Source organism: Pipra filicauda, unplaced genomic scaffold, assembly GCF_003945595.2.
Source record: "Pipra filicauda isolate LSUMZ 115617 unplaced genomic scaffold, ASM394559v2 scaffold56_size3634133_pilon, whole genome shotgun sequence".
Taxonomy (NCBI): domain Eukaryota; kingdom Metazoa; phylum Chordata; class Aves; order Passeriformes; family Pipridae; genus Pipra; species Pipra filicauda.
Window position 1 is genome coordinate 1055570 of NW_024104720.1, and position 23140 is coordinate 1078709.

General features: G+C 40.3%; 1 protein-coding gene across 1 annotated transcript in view; it reads right to left on the bottom strand.

Moving 5' to 3' along the window:
• Window positions 1–255: 255 nt before the first annotated feature.
• GABBR2 (gamma-aminobutyric acid type B receptor subunit 2) overlaps window positions 256–23140 on the bottom strand; it is a 471821-nt gene continuing 448936 nt past the window's right edge. The window contains exons 16-19 of the mRNA XM_027741022.2: window positions 20629–20811; window positions 18840–18969; window positions 9763–9880; window positions 256–2740 (exon numbers count right to left, since the gene is read on the bottom strand). Of these exons, the coding sequence (XP_027596823.1) occupies window positions 2575–2740; window positions 9763–9880; window positions 18840–18969; window positions 20629–20811 (597 nt within the window). The 3' untranslated portion in view covers window positions 256–2574. The remainder of the gene's footprint in view (window positions 2741–9762; window positions 9881–18839; window positions 18970–20628; window positions 20812–23140) is intronic.

Genomic DNA, 23140 nt, shown 5'->3' on the forward strand with positions numbered 1-23140 from the left:
TTAGACTTCACTCATGAGTACTGCAATAGCTGTATTTTAGGGCAGAGGCTCATCTATCTATTTTGTCAAAATGCAAACCCTTCAACTACTAGGATGTGTATTTTTATTACATATTACATTTTTATTAAAATGTGGTGTTGTAATAGGATTCCTCTTTCTCCAAGGAGGCTTTTATATATATTTATGTTTATATACATACACACTCTCATTAAAAATGGTTTTGCTATGGGGAAGAGGGCATTGAGTCCAAAAGGCTAGGTTTTACATATTTTATTCATAAAAACAGATTTGCAACAATTTATTAAAAATTGATCTCATGCAGTATAAGGTTATACAAGAAATTCTTCATTTACATTTTATTCTGGCAGTTCCAGTCTAGTTTAAAGCATTTGTGCACTAACATCATTGGAAAATGCCATTGGGGCACAGCCTCTTCATAAATTTACAGTACATTTTTGCTGCAGTATAAAAGAACAGAAACATTAAATAGCTATATTCACTTGGTTGGTCTTGTTATCTGCAGTAAAGTAAAAAAAAATGTTATGGGAGAAACTACAGTATCATTGAGACAAAGAATGTACTGCATGGTTTAAACCTAATAAACGTCACACAGTCAGTATTCACGAAGTTACAGACACACACACACACACACACTCACCTCCAATGGTCTGATACTTCTGAATTTTTTTCCTGCTAAGTTGGAATAATATTTCTACAGAGATCTTTGTGTATACATTATATACAATATTGTAATTTTCTCTTTTTAAAAATTAACATTCCTTTTAAAATAAACCAGGCCCTGATGATATTAATAAAGCAAGAGAATACTGTCAACACACATTGAGTGACAACGTCAGTGTTTAGTGCTTAAACAGAGTAATGAGTTCTATTTTATCTGTGATTATACTTACAGGTTTTTTTTGTTCTAAAAACTACAGATATTTCCATACCCTCTCTTACTGTATGTGCCAAGTGAAATATTTTGTGATGCTCCTGATTGTAAGATTCAGATACATATTCATGTTGGTTTTGGCCACTATGAGGAGTATTTTATTTTTAATGGAGATTTATGCTAGCTTGTCAAAGCTGCAGTTAAGTCCCTCAGCTAATGAACCCCTTCAACTGTGCTTCAGTCATTGCTATTTGTAAACCTTTGTAGGTATGCCATTCCAAAGGTTTGGTCTGAGATGCACAGGTGTTGGTCAAAGAAAACTGAGAGCCCAGTGGGTGCTTCATGTGTTTTTTCCCCCTACTTTCAGCAAACAGCCCTGGAAGTCAGAGGACACATTTCCAGTCCCTTGGAAAAAGAAGCTGCACGTGTGTCTCACATGTGCCTGAGGGTTTGGCTCTAGAGTTGGTTCAGACGGTACGCCACTATTGTTCCTCCTAATTGCTTCGGTTCAGGGAATGGAGCTAAAGTATAAAAACCCTTTGTTTTTTTTTCACAGTCCTTTTAGGCTTCAGATAAAATATTCTATTGGTAAATTGGATTTGTCCTCTCTATTATCTGCTACAACTGTCACACACAGGTACGAAGCAAACATGGTGTATATTCACATCTATGTGCTCTGCAGGCTTTGCCTGCAGCAGCAAAGTGCTGTGCCCTAGCCCCTCCCCCTCTCCAAGTCAACAAAATTAATTTTATTGTAATTATGTGTGACACAATTCAAACAAATTAGGAAAAACAATTCATCCTGTGACATTAAGACTTTACTACCCATCTGTCCTCAGTTTCCTGAGTTATCAGCCCTAGGACTTTTCCAGACAGTTTAGTATGTTACGATTGGTGGTGTTTATTCTGAAATAGGTGCAAAAACTTTGCTAAAAATGAAGCTGCAGATGGTCAGCAGTTACTACCATTGCCCCTGGAGAAGGGCAAAGTGCTCCTCTTGCAACTAGCAGCTCTCCAGCCGGTGGCAACTCAGAGCTGGAGCTTCTGGCTCTGCTTGGGTTTCACATACAGCTGCAAGATAGAGGTGACCCTGCTCACAGCACTGCAGTCTCAATGACACCTGAGGAATCATTTCTCACAATTCCTTCCTACTGAACATCATCACCTGAAATGAAAACAAGCAAGACTAACCAGTGCAGAATGTTTCCAGCAATTTTACACAACTCTTGTAAAAATGAGTGTATCTATTTCAACATGGTATAGGTCAACCACTGCATTTTCCTTACATGGATACAGTATAGAATTGCATGTTCTCAGCAGCCACACAAAGCTCAGTGACATTTGAGTGTTTGGTTTTTTTTCCCTAGTGTCTTTTTTGCAAGATCCGTATTTCCCAGCCTTCTTGTTGCTAGTAGAAATTTTGGAAGAAATGTTTTTTTTTTCAGTGACTTCTAGGTGAAGAAATAAAAACTCCATGAATAAGGCTACAGATCAAACTCCTTGTGTCCTTCTCCTTTGCCTTCCCACATGAGTTACACGGGCACTCCTGTGATGAGGGCCTCAGCGGCAGTTCCTCTGTGGTAAGAGCCAATGTTACATGTTTGTAGCAGAGTTCCAGGTCAGATGTTTAGTCCAGTCATTGAGTACTTAAAAGCAGTTCAGGAAGCACTGATCTTCCTTTCCTACAGCCCCGAAACCATCACTCGGAAGGAGGGCGGCACGTGTCTGTGCCGAGGGCTGGCACTGGGGCTTACGCACGGACTGGCACAGCTCGCGTCCACTCCTCCTATGGACGGCAAGTAGGCATGGTGAAGGATGGGCAGCTGCAAGGACAGCCGACGCTGTATGCTGAAGGAGACACACAGAGAGAGAGGGGTTAGCCAAGGGGAAGATGTAATACATTACATGGTTGATATGTTCACAGGTTGCTGCTAGGATGTTTCCTGTGCCTGCTGCTGCGACTGGGAGGGTTAATGCCAAGAGCATTGCACTTGCTGCTGTTGAGCTATGCCACCATGATGTTATTTCCCCTTGGGGAATTTTTCTGACAGGTTAGACATGACAGAGGAATCTAAGGGTGCTTTCTCAGCATCCCACAACCTTGTAAAATTCCCAGGCACATTCAGGTTAATTGCTAGAGTGCTGATGCCATGAAAAGGGAAAACCTTAAGCTTGCAATAGGGGTGAATGGCTTGGTGATCCCCCAGCCCCTTGTAAAGCTATCTACTGCATGCAGAGCCCTGGCTAACTGTGTAGACATGCATGAAGTCACAGAGTTTTAAGCCATGCACCACTTAGCACAAGGATTAAGGATGGCATTTTTGCAACTCCAGCTAAGGCAAACACAGGTGCGTAGCGGGTGGGAATTGGGACTGATGGATTTTTCCAAGTAGTTCCTCTTTAAAGCTTTTGTCTGTGCTTTTGAGGTGATGGACACTTTTGAGTTCCAGCAGTCAGTGCTACGGGCCTGAGGAGCTGGCACTATAAAAGCAGCCTAACCTACCACCAAAATTCAGTATTTAAGAACCTAACAATCTCTATTCATTTTCCCAAGCAGGTTGACATAATGATATCTTGTATTAGGTTTTTCTTAAATGGATACTAAACTGTGCTCACATGTATCCCATCTAACCCCTCTCCCTGGAGAAGATGGTGCCATGAGGGGCTCTGCTACCCCTGTGCTGTGAATATACTAGCACCTTTCACAAAATCAAAATCCAGTTGATGTTCGCTAGTGTAAGAGATATTTTCAGTCATCAAGATGTTATCAACAAGATGGCTTAGCATTTGGAGACAGTCACCCTTGAAACACAGAGGCACTTTCTAAAGAGAAGACAGTTGTCAAGGTGACTGAGCTGAACTGAAGACTGGCTTTTTGATTCCAGAAGAAAAATGCCCATAGAAAGCATTTTATCAGTAAATTTATGTTTCCCTGTTAGCTGATATAATGACTGTGTATAGGCCTTTATAAGAGGTGTGTGTTTGAAAGCTAGTCTTTGGACAGCCTTTCTAATTCAAACAACATTTAATTTCTTTTTTGCTTTGTGTCAGGAAGCAGAGACAAATACCAAAGCATCCATTGCACTGCTCAGGGACCAAGCAGTATAGCTTTTAAATTCAAACAGAAAGAAATGTAATACTCTTCTCTTTTGCTTCTTCACTACAAATTTTGCCTTGCTTATAGAGATATGCAGTAGAAATAGATGTTGTCTGTCTATTCAGGAAACTCTTTCTCATTGTTTTTCACCCTCAAACTCCCTATAAAAGTTTCATGCAATGTTAATCCACAGTGGTGATCATTCTAGTGCTGGCAATGCATTCCTGGGACTAAACAAAATCCATTCATTGTTATTTTGCTACTGTGCCCAGCTCTTTCTGATGCTATCAATGAAATCATGCCTTGTTCCCAAGGAGTGCAGAGGTGGCATGGCTCTCTGTTTCCATGTGCTGAATCCTTATGAGCCTGATGCTGCGGATTGTCATTCCATCTCTTGTTGCAGGGTCAAATGCAGAATTGCCTGTGCTTATTTTCCCACCAGTGGAAATGCTTACTCTGTTCAACTGTTATAGACTTCTCATTAAAGAGCTTTCTGAAGCTATTCCAAAAGAATCCAGTTGCATAATCAAGTGAATAGGATTGTTTTTTTCATCCATTTCAGTGTTAGCCATACCATGGACAAAGCATGTTTATTTAGCTATGCCAATGGTGGCTGCAGTGAGTGGCAAATTTTCCTTTAACTGTACTTAAAAGTTTGCTTTCACTTGAAAACTAGTTCCTGGAACTGGGGCAGAGAACTGTAGCCTGGAGACTCACACATAATAAAGAGTTTAGACAGAACCCTTAGAGGGGAACACAAAACAAAACAAGTAAAAAATCCAAACAAACCTGCCATTTTCTCCTTAAGCGAAAGTAAATCTTGTGACCTGCTTCACTCTTTGTAGGGTTTGTGCCTTGCCTCACTCTTTCTAGGGCTTTTTTTGCAATATCAGTGATTTTTCTCTTCTCCCTCCCCTGCCACACCAGTGTTGTCAGTGCTTTTGGGGGATCCCTCAGTATCAATAAAAGCTAGGGGATGAAGAGATCAAGAACAGCCCTATCAAGAAGTTGGGGATGATGGTGGATGAAAAGCTAGACATGACCCAGCAATGTGCACTTGCAGACCAGAAAGCCAACCGTATCCTGGGCTGCATCAAAAGCAGCATGGCCAGCAGTTCAAAGGAGGTAATGCTGCCCTCATGAGACACCACCTGAAGTACTGCATCCAGATCTGGGACCTCCAACATAAGAAGAATGTGGACCTGGAATGAATCCAGAGGAGGGTCACAAAAATGATCAGAGGGCTGGAGGATGTCTCCTATGAAAAGAGGCTAAGATAGCTGGGGTTGTTCAGCCTGGAGAAGAGAAGGCTCCAGGGAGACCTTACAGCAGCCTTCCAGTACCTAAAGGGGGCTTACAAGAGAGATGGAGAGGGACTTTTTACAAGGGCATGGAGTGATAGGACACTGGATGATTTTAAACTAAAAGGGGGTAGATTTAGACTAGATATAAGGAAGAAATTTTTTATGATGAGAGTAGTGAAACACTGGTGTAGATGGCCCAAAGACGTTGTAGATGCCCTATCCCTGGTAACATTCAAGGCCGGGCTGGATGGGGCTTTGTGCAACCTGGTGTGGTTGAAGTTGTCTCTGCTCATTGCAGGGAGATTGGACTGGTTGACCTTTCAAGGTCCCTTCCAGAATTCTATGAGTATGAAAGCATATATATGGTCCAGTATTTTGAAGAGGGAATGGTTAGTATTAGCGGGTCTAGAATCATAGACAACCACTGAAGGACATGAAAAGGAAAGGTGGTACCACACACATAGCAGCCACCCAACAGGACAGGGCATATGTCCTCAGCTCTGTACAGAAATACCATTTATTAGGAAAATATAAATCAGGTAAAATCTTGACTTACAATGTCAGTGTAAATGGGAACACAATGCAATGCACATGGGAATGCACAATACCACAAAGGGGGCAGAGGCATTTGAAAAAATATTTTGGTTTTGTAATAGAAAACTACTACTGAGATCTATTGGTATGTGGGGGGACAGAAACAAGTACTGTAACTGTCAAGCATCCAAAGTTCTGCGGGAGTGTGTAAACTGTGTCTAAACACTCAGGGATTATTTCAGTTAATTCTGCAGCCCATAAATGTTGATTTTTAGCAGCTGCAGGGAAGCTGGAGCAGTTTTAAAGACTACAATAAAGCAAGATGTTGAACAAGCAAGTAAATTAATCATTCTAAATCTACTATATTTTAATGACAGGTTTGAGTAAGATCACAGACTAATATGATCCACTGTCAATGAAGAAACTGAATAACAGAGGCATGTTCATGCTGAGGCATATGGCTGTTAATGCAATAACCCAGCCACAACCAACTTCTTAGAATGAGAATTTTTAGTTACTAAAATTAAAATAACTGGCTCCAGTTATGCTTTGAATTTATGCTTTGAAGGTTACAAAAAAAACTGCATATAGAAATAGTCTATTAAAATGGCAGGTTTCAGTGGGTTCCTTCAGAAATCTATCATCACCTTTACTTAGAGATCTGGAAGGCTGTTACATACTGTTGCTCTTAAAATGAGAACAGTATAAATTTTTAACAGTGCCAAAAACTAATTCAGTGGATGTAGGTCACGGATGAGACAGGACAATAGACAGAAATGAAGGTGCACAGAAGGATGACTTTGAGGGTCACAGAAGATAAACCGTTGAATGTATTCATGCAGCCATCACACAGATAAGCTGACTGATGAGATCTTTAGATAAGCAAGCAGGACTGCCCAGCAGGAAAGAGCTGACTTTGTGTGTGTGAGAGAAAACTCAGTCTGCTGGGAAACGAACTGTTGCATCTATTCTGAATTGATTCAGGCTGCTCTCTGGACCTCAGATGAACCGGCATGGTGCAACATCCATCCGCGCAGCTACGCATCCCCCAAACAAGGTTTCTGAACACCAGATTGTTGCTGAGCATTACCCAGGAGAGTACAAGTTGAAACAGTTGTGCTAGGGAGTATGCTGAAAAGCACAATAGAAAATCAAAGCACAGGGCTTGAGCCTGTGCACTGGCACTGTTTTGCCTACTGTAGGAAGTGTTAATTTACACTGTGTAGCCAGTGTAAACAGGAGAGAAAGCAGTCAGCATCCACTTTTTGCTCTTCTTATCTGATGGTCTGACTAGGTATGGCAAATTTTGCACGGCAGTATGGATAATGTATGGCATCCTGGCCAGCAGGAAAGGGACTAAGATGCAACAGGAACTGAGAATCATCTCTATTCCTGCTCTAGGGCTGCTTTACAGTCATACAGACCACATTTTCCCTAGGCATGGAGTTCTAAGTCTAAGGCAAGCACAAACCAAGTGTTTCTCACATTCTGATTGAGATGATGTAAACATCACACCATCAACAAAGGTGAAAAAGCTTCCTGCACTACTGAGGCTGAAGTGCATGTATACTGCTGTGCCTTCACTTTGGACACAACTGTAGAATAAGAAATCATACTTGCAAACAGTGAAATATAGTACTAGTGGTAAGAAAGAATGAAAAAATCCCAATTCAACTCTTTTCTGTACTCTATAAGAACTTTTATGCTGGAAGATGTCAGCTGTAATGAGTGCTGGCAAGCACAGGAAGCTGGGATGATTCTTTTTCCAACAACCATCAAAGAGTTAACAGTTCTGCAGGCAAATTATTGTCTTAACATCCTCCTTTCACAGGTTTGTGACAAAGAGGAAATATTTTTCAGACTAATATCCTTGAGATTTGTGTTCTTGTAAAAGAAATAGGTTTCTCAGACTGCAAATACCTATCAGGTGCCCTATGTATGAAGTGAAATGAGAAAGAGAAGACAGAAACTACAGCTTACTTCTTACTCCTTTCTTTCTTTTATTTTTGACAAAAATTGTATATTTAGTAACCACTGAAGGCCAGAAGTCCTGCCAGACAAGTTGATAAACAAGCCCTCAGATGCAGAAGGATATCTTAAAGAGTAAAAAGTTTGGAGAGAGGCAATCTCTTGTCAAAAAGAAGGAAGTCCTGAAGATGGCTATACTTCTCCTCTCTGTCAGGTCCACTGTGCCTAGGCAGTGTGGCTCTCAAACTGCCAGCTCACCCTCAGGGGAGACATTGATCCTTGGACCTGGCACATTCACTGCTGTGCAAATGCTGAATGACACTGTTTTGATTTAGCAGGACTTTATTAATTGCTTTCCATAGATGTCAGTGACTGTTCAGATTTGTACTGACCCACTCTTCAGGACCTTTAGGAAATCTCAGTCTTGTCATCAGTTATCACTAGCGTAGAAGTTCTGTCATCACCTTTCTTTTTTTTTGTCTGTATTAAATCTATATCAAGACAATTGGATTATTTGAGTGTCTGTCTTTTTCTTAGCATCTTTCTTAATGTAAGGAGGCCACATGTGGGTGAGTCTGCATTCACAAAACATTATTTCTGACAAATGGTGCTGAAAAAAACACAGGCCTCTAATAGCTGTGCATTAAAGCACTCTGCTGACCCCATGAAGTCACGAGAGCTCTCTCAGCAAGAGCCCTGCCTTTGTGAAATTACAGGATATTTCGTATACTGTGGGCTTTTCTTGGTGTATGTGTGTATGTGTGTGTGTGTATTAGCTTCTTTGCAGGTTTGGGTTGGGATTTTTTTTTTAAGCGGAAGGACAGAGTTAGAAATCCACGTGTTTTCCTGCACCAGGTAGTACAAGAGAGTAGCTACTATCTGAAATTAGGGTTGTTGTCACAGATGTAACATGTGACTCATTCTAGTAATCTGTTTAATTTATTCTGTTTTTAAATAAGCTTTTAAGTTGCTCAGGAGTCCAACAACTATTAGCTCAGATCCGGATGAAGCAATGCTCGTGTCACCAGGCTGCCATGACAAAATGGATGATCCAGGGACGAATGAATATGGCACTTCTCTGAGCTCTGGCCTATGGCAGGTCCTTATCAGCATTAGAGGGTAGGACATGACTTTATTGCATAGGTTCCTAGAAAGAAAGGCTGACACCATAAGACTCCTTCCCTTCCAAAAATCTAGCCACTGTTTTGTGCCACCCTCTCCTTGTAGCTGCAGCATTGTTTCTAAGGGAGACTACTTGGTGCAGGCTTTCCTATGCCAAAACTCAGGTCCAGCTGCTATGGCAACGTTGAAAAGCCCTCAGAATGTTTTTTATTTCTCAGTTAGCTTGAGATTGGAGAATAAAATGTCTATGTACACCATGAACCCCTCTGGCAGGTGTGTGGAAGGACTTGGACTTTTGACAAGAGCCATAAGATATGTGTGCACTTATGTACACCCTCTTCGTTCCTCCATTCATTGGTGGTCGGGCACAGCTCATTCTGCAACTTTCTACAGAAACTTTAGCTATGGATGTTTCTGACAAAAGAAAAGCAATATGTTAGTTTGCCTTTGGGGCACCTTTGGATCTCATACCCCTGATATCCTTTAAATTTCACTGAGGTGGTGACCAGGTGGCAGGGAGGCATCACAGTGCAACGTTGCTGCCTAGTGGTGCTTTAGGAGGCACCATTCACATTCTCTGTTGCTGATGTTTCAGGCCCTCTCTGTAGCTGGGGCTGGCTGAAAGGGGGTTACAGTGAAGATCTTCCCATAAAAAATGCATGAAAGAGAAATATGGGCTTTGAGGAAATGTAATAATTTAAATTAACATTTTGTCAGCAAGGCAGCTGGTGTCCAGGATGGAATGTACGTCTAAAACAGTAGCAAGTATGTGCACCCAAGCATGTGCATACCCAGGAGAGCAAGGGTATCTCATATTGTACCAGCAGCTAATGAGATATACTTACTGTTCTGGAGAGTTGATGTCTTCTATGGGATCTTTGCTTGTTCTGCAAGGGTCTGATGAACCCCACTGTGCTGGTGGATTTTGATCAAGATGATTTTTCAAAATGGCTTTCTCACCATCTGGATGGACAAGACATTCAATTTTATTTTACTGTGACCAAGTGACCATTTTAAAATTGTTCCATTTTAAAATTTCCCAGATATCCATAATGACACAAAGTAAAATTATTCTACCTATATTCCAATTTGTTCTCAGGTTTTCCTGTGAGAATTTGGTACTCTTATGTGTTGGATGATGTATTCCTCCATAAAAACTATCTTGAAGAAACAGAAAAGTGACAAAAACTCTTTTGTCCTTCCTTTGGATCCCTCTGCCTTTAAAAAAACCCCACAAACCAAACCTTGTTGCCCGCCTCTTTGTAGCTGTATAAGGCTCTCTTATCTACACTGAGGCTAAGGGGAAAATTAATGTAACTGTACTGTTCTTACACTCAGAAATTGTAACCTTTTCATAAGAAACACCCTTCTTTGTTAAATCTTTTCCTAGAAAAACTATAATATCATTGATGTATAAAACCTTGGTACTCTCATAATCAAATAGGCAATTAGGTGCTGTCATTTGACTATCTGCTACTGCTATCATTTAGCATGGAAATATGATTCATATCAGTTGCACTGGTCCATAGGCTGTCTGCAGGAAGGACAGCTAATGATGTCATTAAGCTTTTTCCTGCCATTCTCTTTTCTGTGGAGTGATAATGAAGAAGATAATAATTTTCCCCATCTCTCACTTCACTTGATTCCCCTGGGTGTCCTGTGAGTGCTGAAGCCCATGGCATCATTCCCCTTGAGAAACACGGGCAAACACAGCCATTTTAAGAAGGCCATCTTTGCCAGGGATCCTTTCTGTTCCTGCCTGCTTTTCCAAAGTATCCTGCTGTGTTAAGCCAAATAAAATCACATGGAAAGCATCTGAATAATGAGGACAGTTCACAGCTTTCATAAATAATTACAGAGCAGCTCCAGATCCATCACCAGCAGTTGTTTGCCACACAAACAGAGAAACAGTGATTGCTGCAGGCATTGAGGCAGCAAAGAAAAGAAGTCTAAGGTAAATTCTTGAAAAGGATACTGGAGGATTTGAACATAAAAATGGGCATGAGAGGGAAAAACAGAAAAAGAGTAAAGGGAAAGGAAAATAGCATGAAAAAGCCAGTGTATTTTGAAGGCTTAAGTTGCTTTTCTGCTCAGAAGCCCCATCTAATTCTCCCAGCATACAAGGAATATATGTGTTATAGACAGGCACTGGTGGGACAAAACAAACAGCAGAAACACGAAGTGAGGAAAGAAGTTGAAAGCATAAACAGAAATGTTTTGAAGGCAAACTCCAACACGTATAATTGCCCTCCCAGCAAGGTCATCCCTGGCATTATTTGACAGCATTCCCTTTCTGCTGTGAAAAACATAACAAGCAACGTGGAAAGAGGAGTGTAGGTGAGGATGCAACAACGTGCAGACATGAGGATCACTACAGCTCAGAAGAGAAGTTTTTGCACTTATGTTGCATTGAAGAGAAGGGTCTTGGTGAGAAAGGTGACCAGAACACATGAAGCTGCTTTGGGTGGGGCAAGAAAATGTCAGTAAAAGAGAGCTAAGGAATTCAGGTGTGGCAAGAAGACTGTTTAAAAGAAAGAGATGGCAAGATTCAGTGATGGTTTAAATGTGAAGGGAAGACAGCATAGAGTCAAATCTGACAGTTGTTAAGCAATGAGGTCTATTGTCTCAGGGCAGCCTGAAGTTTGCTGGTGTGGCATTTGCTGCTACAAGAATTCAGTTTTTATTTTCTATATAGCACATTTCTTCGTATATTGAGTTTGACATTTTTTGCATAAAAGGCTTGTGATGTCTATAAACAGTCACGTAGAAAAGAACATTTTTTATTCTATGATTAAAAACAATGTTCAGTTTAGTTCAGATCAGTCCTGAGCTGATCTAAGCTGACAATGAAAACTGCTGACTTTTTGATATAGACCAAAGTAAAAATCTGAGTAACCCTTGTAATTAGGGATGGAAAAGCCCTATGACTTAATTATTTTAGGGTTTGAACTCATTTGGCCCAGATAAGCAATTTAACATTTTACAAAGCCACTGAAGATATAATTCTTCATCAAATAATTGGAATATGCAACTGTTCACGTTTGAGAGTATGTGATTTAATATATAAATCTATGTTGTATGCCACTAAAGGAGTTTCATGTACTTTCAGACGCGCTGTGTGAGTTTAATATATTAATTTGTGTTGTATGCCACTAAAGGAGTTTCATGTACTTTCAGATGCGCTGTGTGAGAGAGAGAGAGAAGGAGGTGGTCCCTGTCAAAAAGGTGGGGGATTTAGCTTAGAGTAGAGCAGAAATCATATATTCTCTGCCTACTCACCTCTCAACACCAACCGTCCATTTATCACCGTGTGTTATTCTTAATAGACCCTTTTCTACCACCCTTGCAGATGACTCTCCCTTAATACACTGAATAAATTTCTGTATACAAGGCTACCAAATGCAAGTTTTAATGTATATGCATAAAATACACACAAAATTCACATAAAACTGTCACTTTCTTTTTTTTCCTTTTTCCTTTTTTTCTTTGCTTCTTTCAAAATACAAATAATAAAAAAAAGGGGAGATAATTCTTATTTGTTAAGCTTTTTGGGAGAGGAATGGTTAGATTTTTATTTTGCAGCTACGGAAACTAGAATATCTTCATTTGTCATTTACTTTTCAGTTAAATAATGAAGAGCAAGATTCTCACTTAGTCATATGCTTCTAGGAGCTGGAGCTTAAAGGAAAAACACTTATATACACTTAAAAAACTTACAGATGGAGAAAACTAGTTTTATATATATGAACAACTGAAAGAAAAGAAATTAAGGGTAGTCGTAAGCATTTGAGTTCCCAGTTTCCCCTGGAAAGTGTAGCACTGCTTTTAGTACTTTCCCAGCTTCTCCTCCTCTGTCCATTAATTATGCCACTTGGAAAATGCTTTCCATTCTCAGGGTACTATCTTCCAATGCAGATACTACTGAGAAAGTTGCACTGGGATGATATAACTACCTTCTAAATTGAATTTACATTACCCAGAAGCACCTTCTAAACAATTTTCACCTTTGTAGACCTCAAACTGGAACTCAGAAGTCTGGATAAGTGATGCCTGAGCACTTTCCATTCAGAAAACTGTTGGGGAAAAAAGACAAATAGATCTCAAGGGCCTCGAACAGCACTCACTGATGGGTTCATTAGAAAACAAAGCTTGCTGTCAGTTGTCGGTGAGAGCCAGAAGGCTTTAGCTCGGGACTTTTTCCTACCTGTAGCAAAGCTTCCAATTACAAAGCTCTGAGCTGCAAGAGCACACCCGATGCAGGTTGTCCAGGGGCTCAGCAAGGAGGTCACTGCTCCCAGCTGCTGCCTCTCCCTCTGCCAGGGGTGACGGTCGCTTCAGACATATCATCACTCCGCAGCCCGGTGCTGCCAAAATTACCTGGGCAGGCTTAAATGTGCCATGCATTTTAATAACCCCTGTTCAGCTGCAGGCAGGAAGCACCAGGTGACTGATGCTACTTCAATTTCTTCCAAGAGTTTAGAAACCATGTTTCCTTAAGTAGAAGCTTGTTTTGTTGATGTTTGTACACTGCAGCTTTATTGAACATCTTCATCATTACATTTTAGCAGCAATATTCCTCTGATGGCTTACAACTGGGTGGCAGAACTGCTCTTCATCCAACATCAATTTTACTGTTGTTTTCTCTTTGCTATAAATCGTATTTTATGCCCCATAAAGAAGCAAGTGTGATTTAATAATGACTTAAAAGAGCTGGCAGAGATAACTTTGCTGATGTATTAAAGAGGTCTAGAAATTTTAAAGCTTAGAGGTAGATTTTTAAAATCTGCTCTAATATTTCCCAGTTCTGTTGCTTGGACTGTGAAACATGACTGACCAGTCTCTGCTTTTCAGGTGAATTGGATATAAAGAAAGTAAAATGAAAGGAAAAATTAAAATGATCACATTGTCTGCGGGGTAATCAGAAAAAGTTCTCCTGAAGTAAGCGCTCCACATAGGCAGTCTAAATTATGACTTCTGATAGTTATGTTATGAGAGGAAGAAAGGAAAAATCAGCAAAGTTCTGCTCTGATTTATACTACTTTAAGTGAACTCCCTTTACTACAGATTAATTTCTGTGAAAGAAAGGACAGGCACTGAACTTCTGACAGTTTGATCTCCCTGTTGAAATAGAAACAAGCTCCTATCTCAGGGTTAAATCCATTTGCTAGGCTTCATAGAAACTAGTATACATATCTCTATATACCTCTATATACAAGGGATATAAGGAAATCTATCCTTTCTTTAAAAAAGTATTTTTTTTACAAGAGTTATTTCTGAAAACCTTTACCTTTGAATCAGTATTTCAATCTCAAGCTTAATACTTGAATCATACAAACTTCATAAAAGTGATATTTCCCCCATCTATCACGGGTGAACTCTGTTTTGCTTCACATTTGAGAGCAATATGCCTTTGAAATCTGTTTTTCTTTGAGCTGCTTTTACATGGGGAAAAACTAACACTAGGGAACGTCATAGTGGGGTGACAGGTGACAGTATGTAGGCATATCTGACATGTAAATGAATGCTCCCAGTTCATTTACAGCAATGAGTAAAGGCTGCTTTCTGGCTTAAAACAGGCTTTCTGAGCAAGGAAGGGTGCCTGCAGAGAGATCTTGCGAAAAGGGTTTGTTCATAAGTGGGGCCTATGGCAAGGCTGTCTCTTGCTTCTTCTGTACTTCCCATAGGATGGCTGTCATTCATTAATTTCCCTAATATGCTACTCTGAAATGTACTGGCCAAGGTAGTGATAGATGGATACTCTACTGCAGGATTTCTTCTGAGCTTCACTTTATATGAAACTCTTGCAATCTATGAATCTATTAATTATTTCATGTGGAAATGATTTCATGTACTAAAATGTCAAATAGAAGTCGAGTAAGATAGTAAGATTCCAAGCGCAGCAAAATTATCCAGCCCCCTTCCCCCCCCCAACTACATAGCATCTTCCCTCTGTGTATGTTTTTTTCAGTAGTTTTATCTCTACAGGAACTTGCACAGCAGAAATAACTTCTACTTTCATGAAGTCTCTCCTGTTTCTGGCATATTGATTGGGTGCAAGGAGCCCTTTTGGGAAGCTCTGGCTGTTGCTGGGCAGCTGCTTCAGGCTCCCTAGCCTGAACACCTGTTTGATTTCCCACAGTTTTGTCCGTGTTAGGGTATTTCTTCCCTGGAACTATGTGACACAACCTTCCTCTTTACGCAGAATCACAGTTACAAGCATTCGTCCTCCTTTTTTTCCAAATGTCAGCCTGAAAAACACAGCTGTGCCTTCAAGCCTGACTCTTCTTGCTGAATGGCACTGCCAGTTACAGGGACAGCCTGATCCAAGCATTGGTCTACCTCATAGCCTATCCCTGCCTCAAACCCAGGCTCTAATGTGACTGCTGCTCCAGGAAGGCCACCAGATCTAAAAAATGCTGGGGACAGAAGTTAATGTTGCATTGTGTATACAGGTGAGGTCACTAGCAGACATAGTGACTCAAAGTCATCCAAGGAAAGTACTGAATGAAGTTAAGGGAATACCCTTTTAAATTCGACAGGGAAAGCCATCTGAAGTCCCAGAGCCACAGTCTGTGGAGCATGTTGAGAACTGCTTGACCACACAAAGCTATCTAGCAGCACAGCTAAAAGCCTGCATTAAAAGAAAGCAATCAAACCATAAACCACAAATCACATTTTCCTAATTGCCTTTCTTACGTAGCCAATTGCTGTAGATGTCTCAGGGACATTATGCATTTGTGAACAAGAGATGAGTGTTTCAGATAATATCTCTCTTTAAATGAGATGTACTGAAATGTGCTGTAAAGGAGCAGTCCCCGTGCCAGGAAAGAGCTCCTGGGCTACACTGGGAGCTGTTGCTGTTAATAGCTAACCAGGAATCCCAAAGTTATGAAGCATTTCCTGAGGTCAGGCAGGTATAGGAGTGCACAGCTGTGTCTACCTATTTTGGCTAAAACATTTTAAAACTTGTATCCTAAATCCATATTTGATATAAATGAGGGTGGCGGTGAAGGAAGAGTCAAATAACCTCCTTTGGTACTTGGCTATAGGAGTTAGGAATTTTAACTCGGGACAGTTTTTACAGATCAGAAGCCTACTGAAGTGTACTATGACATGAAAGTTTGATTAGGGCTTGTTAGAGATGCATTGCCTAAGTCCCATGTTGTGATCTGTAGTGTGAAGAGCTGTGCCCTGAGTTTGTGTAAGCAATAACAGTGGGTTACACTACGTGGCATTCTCTACATGAACTCCTCCAGAACAGCAACGTATTTCATAAAGACAATTGACGTGAGACTGAGTTAAAAAGTGAATGTGGCAAATGATCTGCTACGATTTTTAGCTCTGAGCCAGCCCCTATTATGAGTGTTTCTCTTCACTATCCTATTCCTGCTCTCTCAGCTCATGTTTTTCATAAGGTCAAGGTAGGCATAAACCTCATCATCACCTTAAAAACAATATTGGACTGGCTTCCCCAGTTGCACGGTGCAGATGAGAGACATGGTTGCTTCTAGGTCATGCTAATAGTTTATTTACAATTCTGAAGCTTCACTCAAATACCATCAGGCATGCATAATTTCAAGACTCTGTACTTTCCTTTACAGAAACTTACATGAAATACATAGCTACAGAAAGCATAGTTATGTCATTCAGAGTTAGCTTATCTGTAGCCGTAAGGGTCAGAATTTTTTTAAGTACCATTTAAGTGATGTCTGTTTGAATCTGCACAGGAGCAGCAGTGACTCAGCAGCATGAACTGTCCAAAGTTATTTTGATTGGAATGGCAAATTTAAATTAAGCACATAGGTTGACTATTGGGAATGGATGCAGTGAGAGAGAGAGAGAGGACATTCAGACATGTAGCTAAGGGACAGGGAAATGTGGAAAGAGGGAAAACAAGAGGCAAAAGAAATGGAAATAGAGGGACAGAAGAAGGCTAGCAAGGGTTGTTGGTCATGGTGGCTCAGAGCCTGGAAATATGAATATTTGATGTCACTTGATTCAGGATCAGGATACACCATAATATGCATGCTGCTTGGAGCATTTGCCACCAGGTATGGGACTAAGCTTCGAACACCTGCTTCAAATTGGGATCCAGGTCTTCCTCATTCCCAGGTAAATGGATACTCTAATCTTTCAATACCTAGATGGCCAAGGGAAAACATCTTTCTCCCCCTTCCCCATATTTTGGGTGAAGATTTATGTAGTAGGTCCATTGAGAAAATTGTCTGGCAACTTCAGTATGCAGAAGAATATCTACCCTGCAAATCCCAGTAATACATAGTTTCAAGCTACTCTGGACATTAAGGCTCTGTACCTGCAGGTGATTTTAAATATGTACCCCACAGCAGAAATGTCGAAGTCAGGGAACTCTACTGTGGGAAAAACAAAAACACAGAAAATTTTGGATGGTGCTGTTTAAAGCAGCAGTTAGGCAGCAATGTCTTTTGTAGATATAGCCACAAGTAAGTGCAGGAAGGTTATATTTTATCCTTGATTTCTTTGCCAACATCCTACTGCTAATGGAGTGTATCCTGCTGTGGGAAGCATCCCATCCTAAATTTATACCCAGTGTATCTCTTGAGAATAATTTTTTGTTTCTCATACCCAAATTCAGATGGGCATTTGGCACAATGCAATGTATCTTTTCTGCTTGAAATATTATTCATGATTTATCATTTTTCCTGGAGCATCTGACATGAGAGGAACATTCTATGTGTTCCTTTCAAACACTTGGTAAAACTGCCTCATCCCACTCACTGATGTTAGTTCTTGCTCCTGATCTCAGCCCAATAATCACACGCCTCCAGCAGCTATTTACGTTTTCATTTTCCTCCTTTCCCCCCTTCTGTTTTTTATTTTTAAAAAAGGACACTGGAAACTCTTCCTTTTTTTTTCTTTTTTTGCCACAAGTTACACAACCCAGTGTATATCCAGGCTAAAACAAAAGGCACAAGAAAAAGTAACCTCATCCAACCAAAATTTCAATATACTTCAAAAACATATGTGAACTGTTTGCTGTTGTTCTAAAATTATTTTGCAACAACTATATTTACAGGAGTAGCTTCTGTTCCACTTAACCAAGCTTATGGTTTCACATCGATAGGAAGCCTGCAGTGTAACAAACATGCAAATCTACAACTTCCCAACACAGGGCAACTAGTTTTTCACATACTATAGTAATATTCAGCTGTACAAAGTTATTTGCCAGAAGCCACAAAGTTGATCCATTCTAGAGTTAGAAATGGAAGGTGGGTGTCCTGGCTTCCACTTTTATTGCACTATGCACCAGATCTTATTGCTTCCCAGAAGCGAAATGGCTTTAATGGAAGCAATTCTCTCGCATGTATTTCTTCAGGGAGCGATGCAAGAGACAACTTAGGAATATTACAGTTGTCATGAAATCCTTTTTTATCAGTTCCAAGGGAAGAATTTTCATACATGAGTGCCTTCAATTCTGCATTTAGAGTCCAAATCAGCACTGAAATATTTACATTCTTTTCTTTTATGTGCTTGATAGCAGTGTCCAAAAGCAGGATTTGAGCATCCTAGTGAAGCAAGCACATATTAAACTAGGCTTCCTACTGCTGAAGGCTTAACTCTTGCAAGATCTGAAACATTCTGTGACTTTCCTCCCTCCATGCAACACAGAAAACTTGACTTCTGAACACAAGTACTCTTTTAGAAGTTTCCCACTTTACCATATGTGTTACAATAGCTGACATACATACATACATACCTACAGAAATAACTATTCAGTGGGTACCCTATTGTTTGTTATGTGAATCTGCATACTCTCTATAATGTAACCAAAATATTTAAAGCTCTGTCTTACCAAAGTCTGAGTGCTCTGGGACCAATCCAATGAGATTGCTATTCAAAGTTTTGACGGGTTAAGCTACTAATGGATTTTACTAACTCTCACCTTTGCTGTCTGTGAAGTTCCGTATACTAAGAATATCATTAAGATCCTGATAGTGGTTCTGCTTAATGTATGTTGTTTTCTCAGGAGTGTCCTGAAGTTGCATTGTGACCTCTTCCAAGTCTTTGTCCAGCTGAAAAACAAAGAGAGTACAAATCCCTAAAAATTCAGAAGTCATTTCTTCAGGTATCTGCACTAACTGCATAGCTTTCCATAGTTAGACTAGAGGGCAGGTGGTAATGCAATTACTACACTGTGCCAAATACAGCTGTCTTCTTATAGCACTACTACACTGCCTCTAAAAATCATGCTACAAGTAACAAATTGTGTTCAACTGTTGCACACAGCCGTATGAGAGGAATAAGCTTTAGTAGTTAGCAGTTTAAGCAATTCACAGGTACTGGTGAATGAGAAAGATATGAGATATGGGCATCAGAAAGCCCAATCTACAAACCCCTCAACTCTTTATTTTTTATGTGTAAGATTGTGGCATACATAGCTATAACCACTTCATCCATCAAATTATCAAGCACACAGGAGAATATAAGTCAGCTGTGACAAGGAAACTCTGATTTGGATCCACTGGTTCTGGGCATTTAGTCTATCCAAGCAAGGTCCAAATGAGATCAGCAGAGCCCTGTGTGCACTAGTGTGGCTCAATTGCTCTGATCAACCTTACCTGTGCTCACCATCATGAACCTTGCAAGGCACAGGCTGAGATCTTGTGAGTTAGGAGGCTTAGAAGAAAAAACTATGGTAGGGTAAAGGAACAGAAATAGCCAGTAGGCAGATTATTCATTAAAAATTTCAAGGCTCTCACATGAAAGGGAGCTGGCAAAGCTGAACTAATTTTTCTTTAACAAAGGCAGAGATAACTTTTCTTTTGGAGTCTTTGGTAGCCTGAGTAAAGTCCTTCTAGTTACCTACGCAGTTGTTGTTACTTAAGATCTGGACAAAGAAGTAACTGTTGCAACAAAATACCTTTTCTTCAAGGTATAGGAGTACTTTACAGATTGGGCAAGAACAGGTTAGTTTCTGCACAATATAGATCTGTTATGGTTATCTTATCTCACAAATTGGACAGTCTTCAAGACTGATTTGTCATTGTTTCAGGTCTCCTGAGAAAGGATGTATATAATTATAAATGTACATCCTGTAGCTCTAATGGAATTCATGTACTCCACGTACTCAGCCTTTCCCTCAGTAGGTGGAGCTCCTCACTGAAGGAGCTTCATGGCCTCTGTGCCAAAAGGATCAGCTTACATGATCATAAAGGTCTTTTCTATCTTAAGAAAAGATGTAATTCTGTTTCATAGAAGATGTAAAAACCTATCTAGCAAGTTTTTGAGCAAACTCTCAGAGAGATTGAGAAATAACAGCAACAGCAGTCTCTGAACTCAACCGTAAACAGGAACAAAGACTTAAGTGCCCCTGGGGCTGCGGGTCTCTGTTACGCTTGCGCATAAAGGTTACACTCCTAGAACTACTGCTTCTGTGGTGCTCAGCATGCCCATGTGAAACAGCAGGGTAATTGACCTGTTACAAATAAATAGGGGACGTTTCTTCTTATTTTGCTGAGGTACATTTTCATTTTGTCACACCTGCTAAGTATTCACTGTACTAATTAGCTATTCATATAAATCATCCCTTTCTTATTATTTTAGTGTTTTTCTATGGGAAAAGCTATTTTTTTCTCTTTAAAAAGTAGTCAGCATTTAAGCAGATTTCAGCATTGCTACCAAAAAAATAATAAAAGATAAAGTTCCTGGGCAGTATATACAATAAACAATACCTCTGTGATTTTCATTCTCAAGCGGTGGTTCTCTGACTGCAATCCTTCTAGTCGAGATGTGCTGGCCTGATTGACGCTGGTGACTGATGTGGATGTTTTTGAATCTTCTTTCTTTTGATTTTGAGTGAACTGAAATCTTCTGTTCTGTGTGGCTGCATCTGGATTTGTTCGAAGTGTGATGAGCTGAAAGGTTGAAAAGCCTTAAGAAATCCTGTTTTATTTTTGCAGCTATTTATTTTGTATCTCAAAATACTGAGAGGTAAGCCAAGAGTTCCTTTTTGACTTTCAAGTACAAAACTCTGGAAAGTGAGCTCTGCTTGTCATAAGCAGTACTTGAGACAATTTCTGAATAACTTTATAGAAGAGGTTGAATGAAAATGATTATGACAACGGAAGCATTAAAAAATTTAGAAAAAAAATAATTGAAAATATATTTATCTGGATTTTAATTACATTGAAATAAATATATTGTAACATTCTATCAAATGTATTTTTCTCCTTCGTTGATATATTTTTACTTTCAGAGGATATATTCCTTCCCCAAGAAAAAAAACCAATCCACCAAGCCCTTCTCTTCTCAAGCACAGTTTCATCTGAAATTTCTCCTTTCCTACTGTTACAAGTTACACTCAGGCAGAGAGAGGCATGAAGCAGGAGCATTAACAGAGAGAACTCATGGGAGATTGCACTCTGGAGATAACAGAAACTTAATTAGTTTTTAGCTACCAAAAATAAACCAAATCTGTTCAAACAAATTAAATAAGCCATTTAAAAAAAGGTTAACCTTAAACGTATTTAATTTAAGCAAATATAAGTAAAATTTAACACTCAGTGACAATGTGAAAATATCACCTCGACATGAGGAGAGAAAGCTACTGCTGTTTGGCAAGGGGGAGAGAGATTCTCAGATTACTCTAGAGAATACAAAATTTATGTTACTTGCCAAGCAGCATACATATACATTTGTATACAGACAAAGCTGAAGGAGCTCCCTGCCCTGAGAGCATAGGCATGGCATAATAAATCCAAAGCTGTCTGAAAAGAGGGAAGGGGCAATAATTTTTTAAGCATAGCCTAGACAGATTTTGTGGTATAGCTGCATTTTGGAATTGGTTCCTCTTATTTTTAAGAACATTCTTAAAATTCCGCAGCTCTGGTGGCATGAAGGAAGGCCCTAACTTCTGATTGAGAGAGATCTGACTGGGCAGACACTGGAGCATCTGGTCCCTGGCATGTATCTACAGATCGAGTCTGCAGATTGGGATGATGCTTGCAGACAATAAATTTCCTCTTTACGGTGGTAAAATAGATGGAGAAGGCTAAGGTTCTCTGTGTCTCCTTCACCATAGTCTTTACTGGTAAAACTTGCCTTCAGAAATCCCAGAACCCTAAAGCAATTGAACACAACAAGTTCAGGCAACCTGACAAGTTGCATCCCTGAGGACTAAGAGGATGGTCAATGTCATTGTGAGGCCACTCTCAGTTACTTTTGGAAGATGATGTCAACTGGGAGAAGTTCTTGAGGACTGGAAGGAAGGAAATGTCACAGCTGTGTTCAGGAGAGTGAGAGGAGGATTCGAGGAAATGCCTTCTTCCCACCTTCACCTCAGTCCATTGAGGATGCTGCAGCAAATCCTCTCGGGAACCATTTCCAAACATACGAAGAGCAAGAAGGTGATTAGAAGCAGTCATTGTTGATTTATGAAGGAGAAATCCTGCCTGACCAGCCTGATTTATAGCATTCTTCAGTGAGATATCTGGGCTGATAGATAAGGGGAGAGAATTACTTTTCTTGACTTAAGCAAAGATTTCAACACTGTGTCCCATAACATCCTCATAGTCAAACTGATAAAATAGTGACTGGGTAAGCGGCCACTGAAGTGGATTCAAAACAGGCTAAACTGACAGGCTCAGAGGATTGTGATAACGAGTCACCAGTGTTGTACCTCAGGACCACAGTAGGACCCATCAGCGAGTTTGCAGGTGATCCTTAAAGAGGAGGAGGCGGCGGCGTTGATACACCGGATGATTGCACTGCAGTTCAGTGGGATGTCAAGAGACTGGAGATCTGGGCCAATAAGCTAGGCCCAGATCTGGCCCCTGAAGCTAGGTAAAGGGGAATACTAAGTTCCACCCTTGAGGAGAAATAAATTCAAAGCACCCACCCAAACAACATGAGGGGTGTTTGGCTGGAAAGTAGCTTTTCAGTAAAAGCTCTGGAAATTGTGGTGGACAACAAGTATAACATGAGCCAACAGTACCCTGGGCCAATGGAAATGATCCTTCCTTTCTGCTCCGCCTGAGTGAGAGCACAGCTGGAGTGTTGTGTCCAGGTTTGGGCTCCCCAGAGCAAGAGAGGCATAGGTATACTGAAGAAAGCCCAGAGAAGGGCTACAAAGATGCTGAGATTGGAGCCTTATGATACAAGTGGAAGCTGATGATTACTTAGCCTTGAGATGGAAGAGATTGGTGGGGCAATGACATTGTGTGTAACTATACTACGGAAGACAGT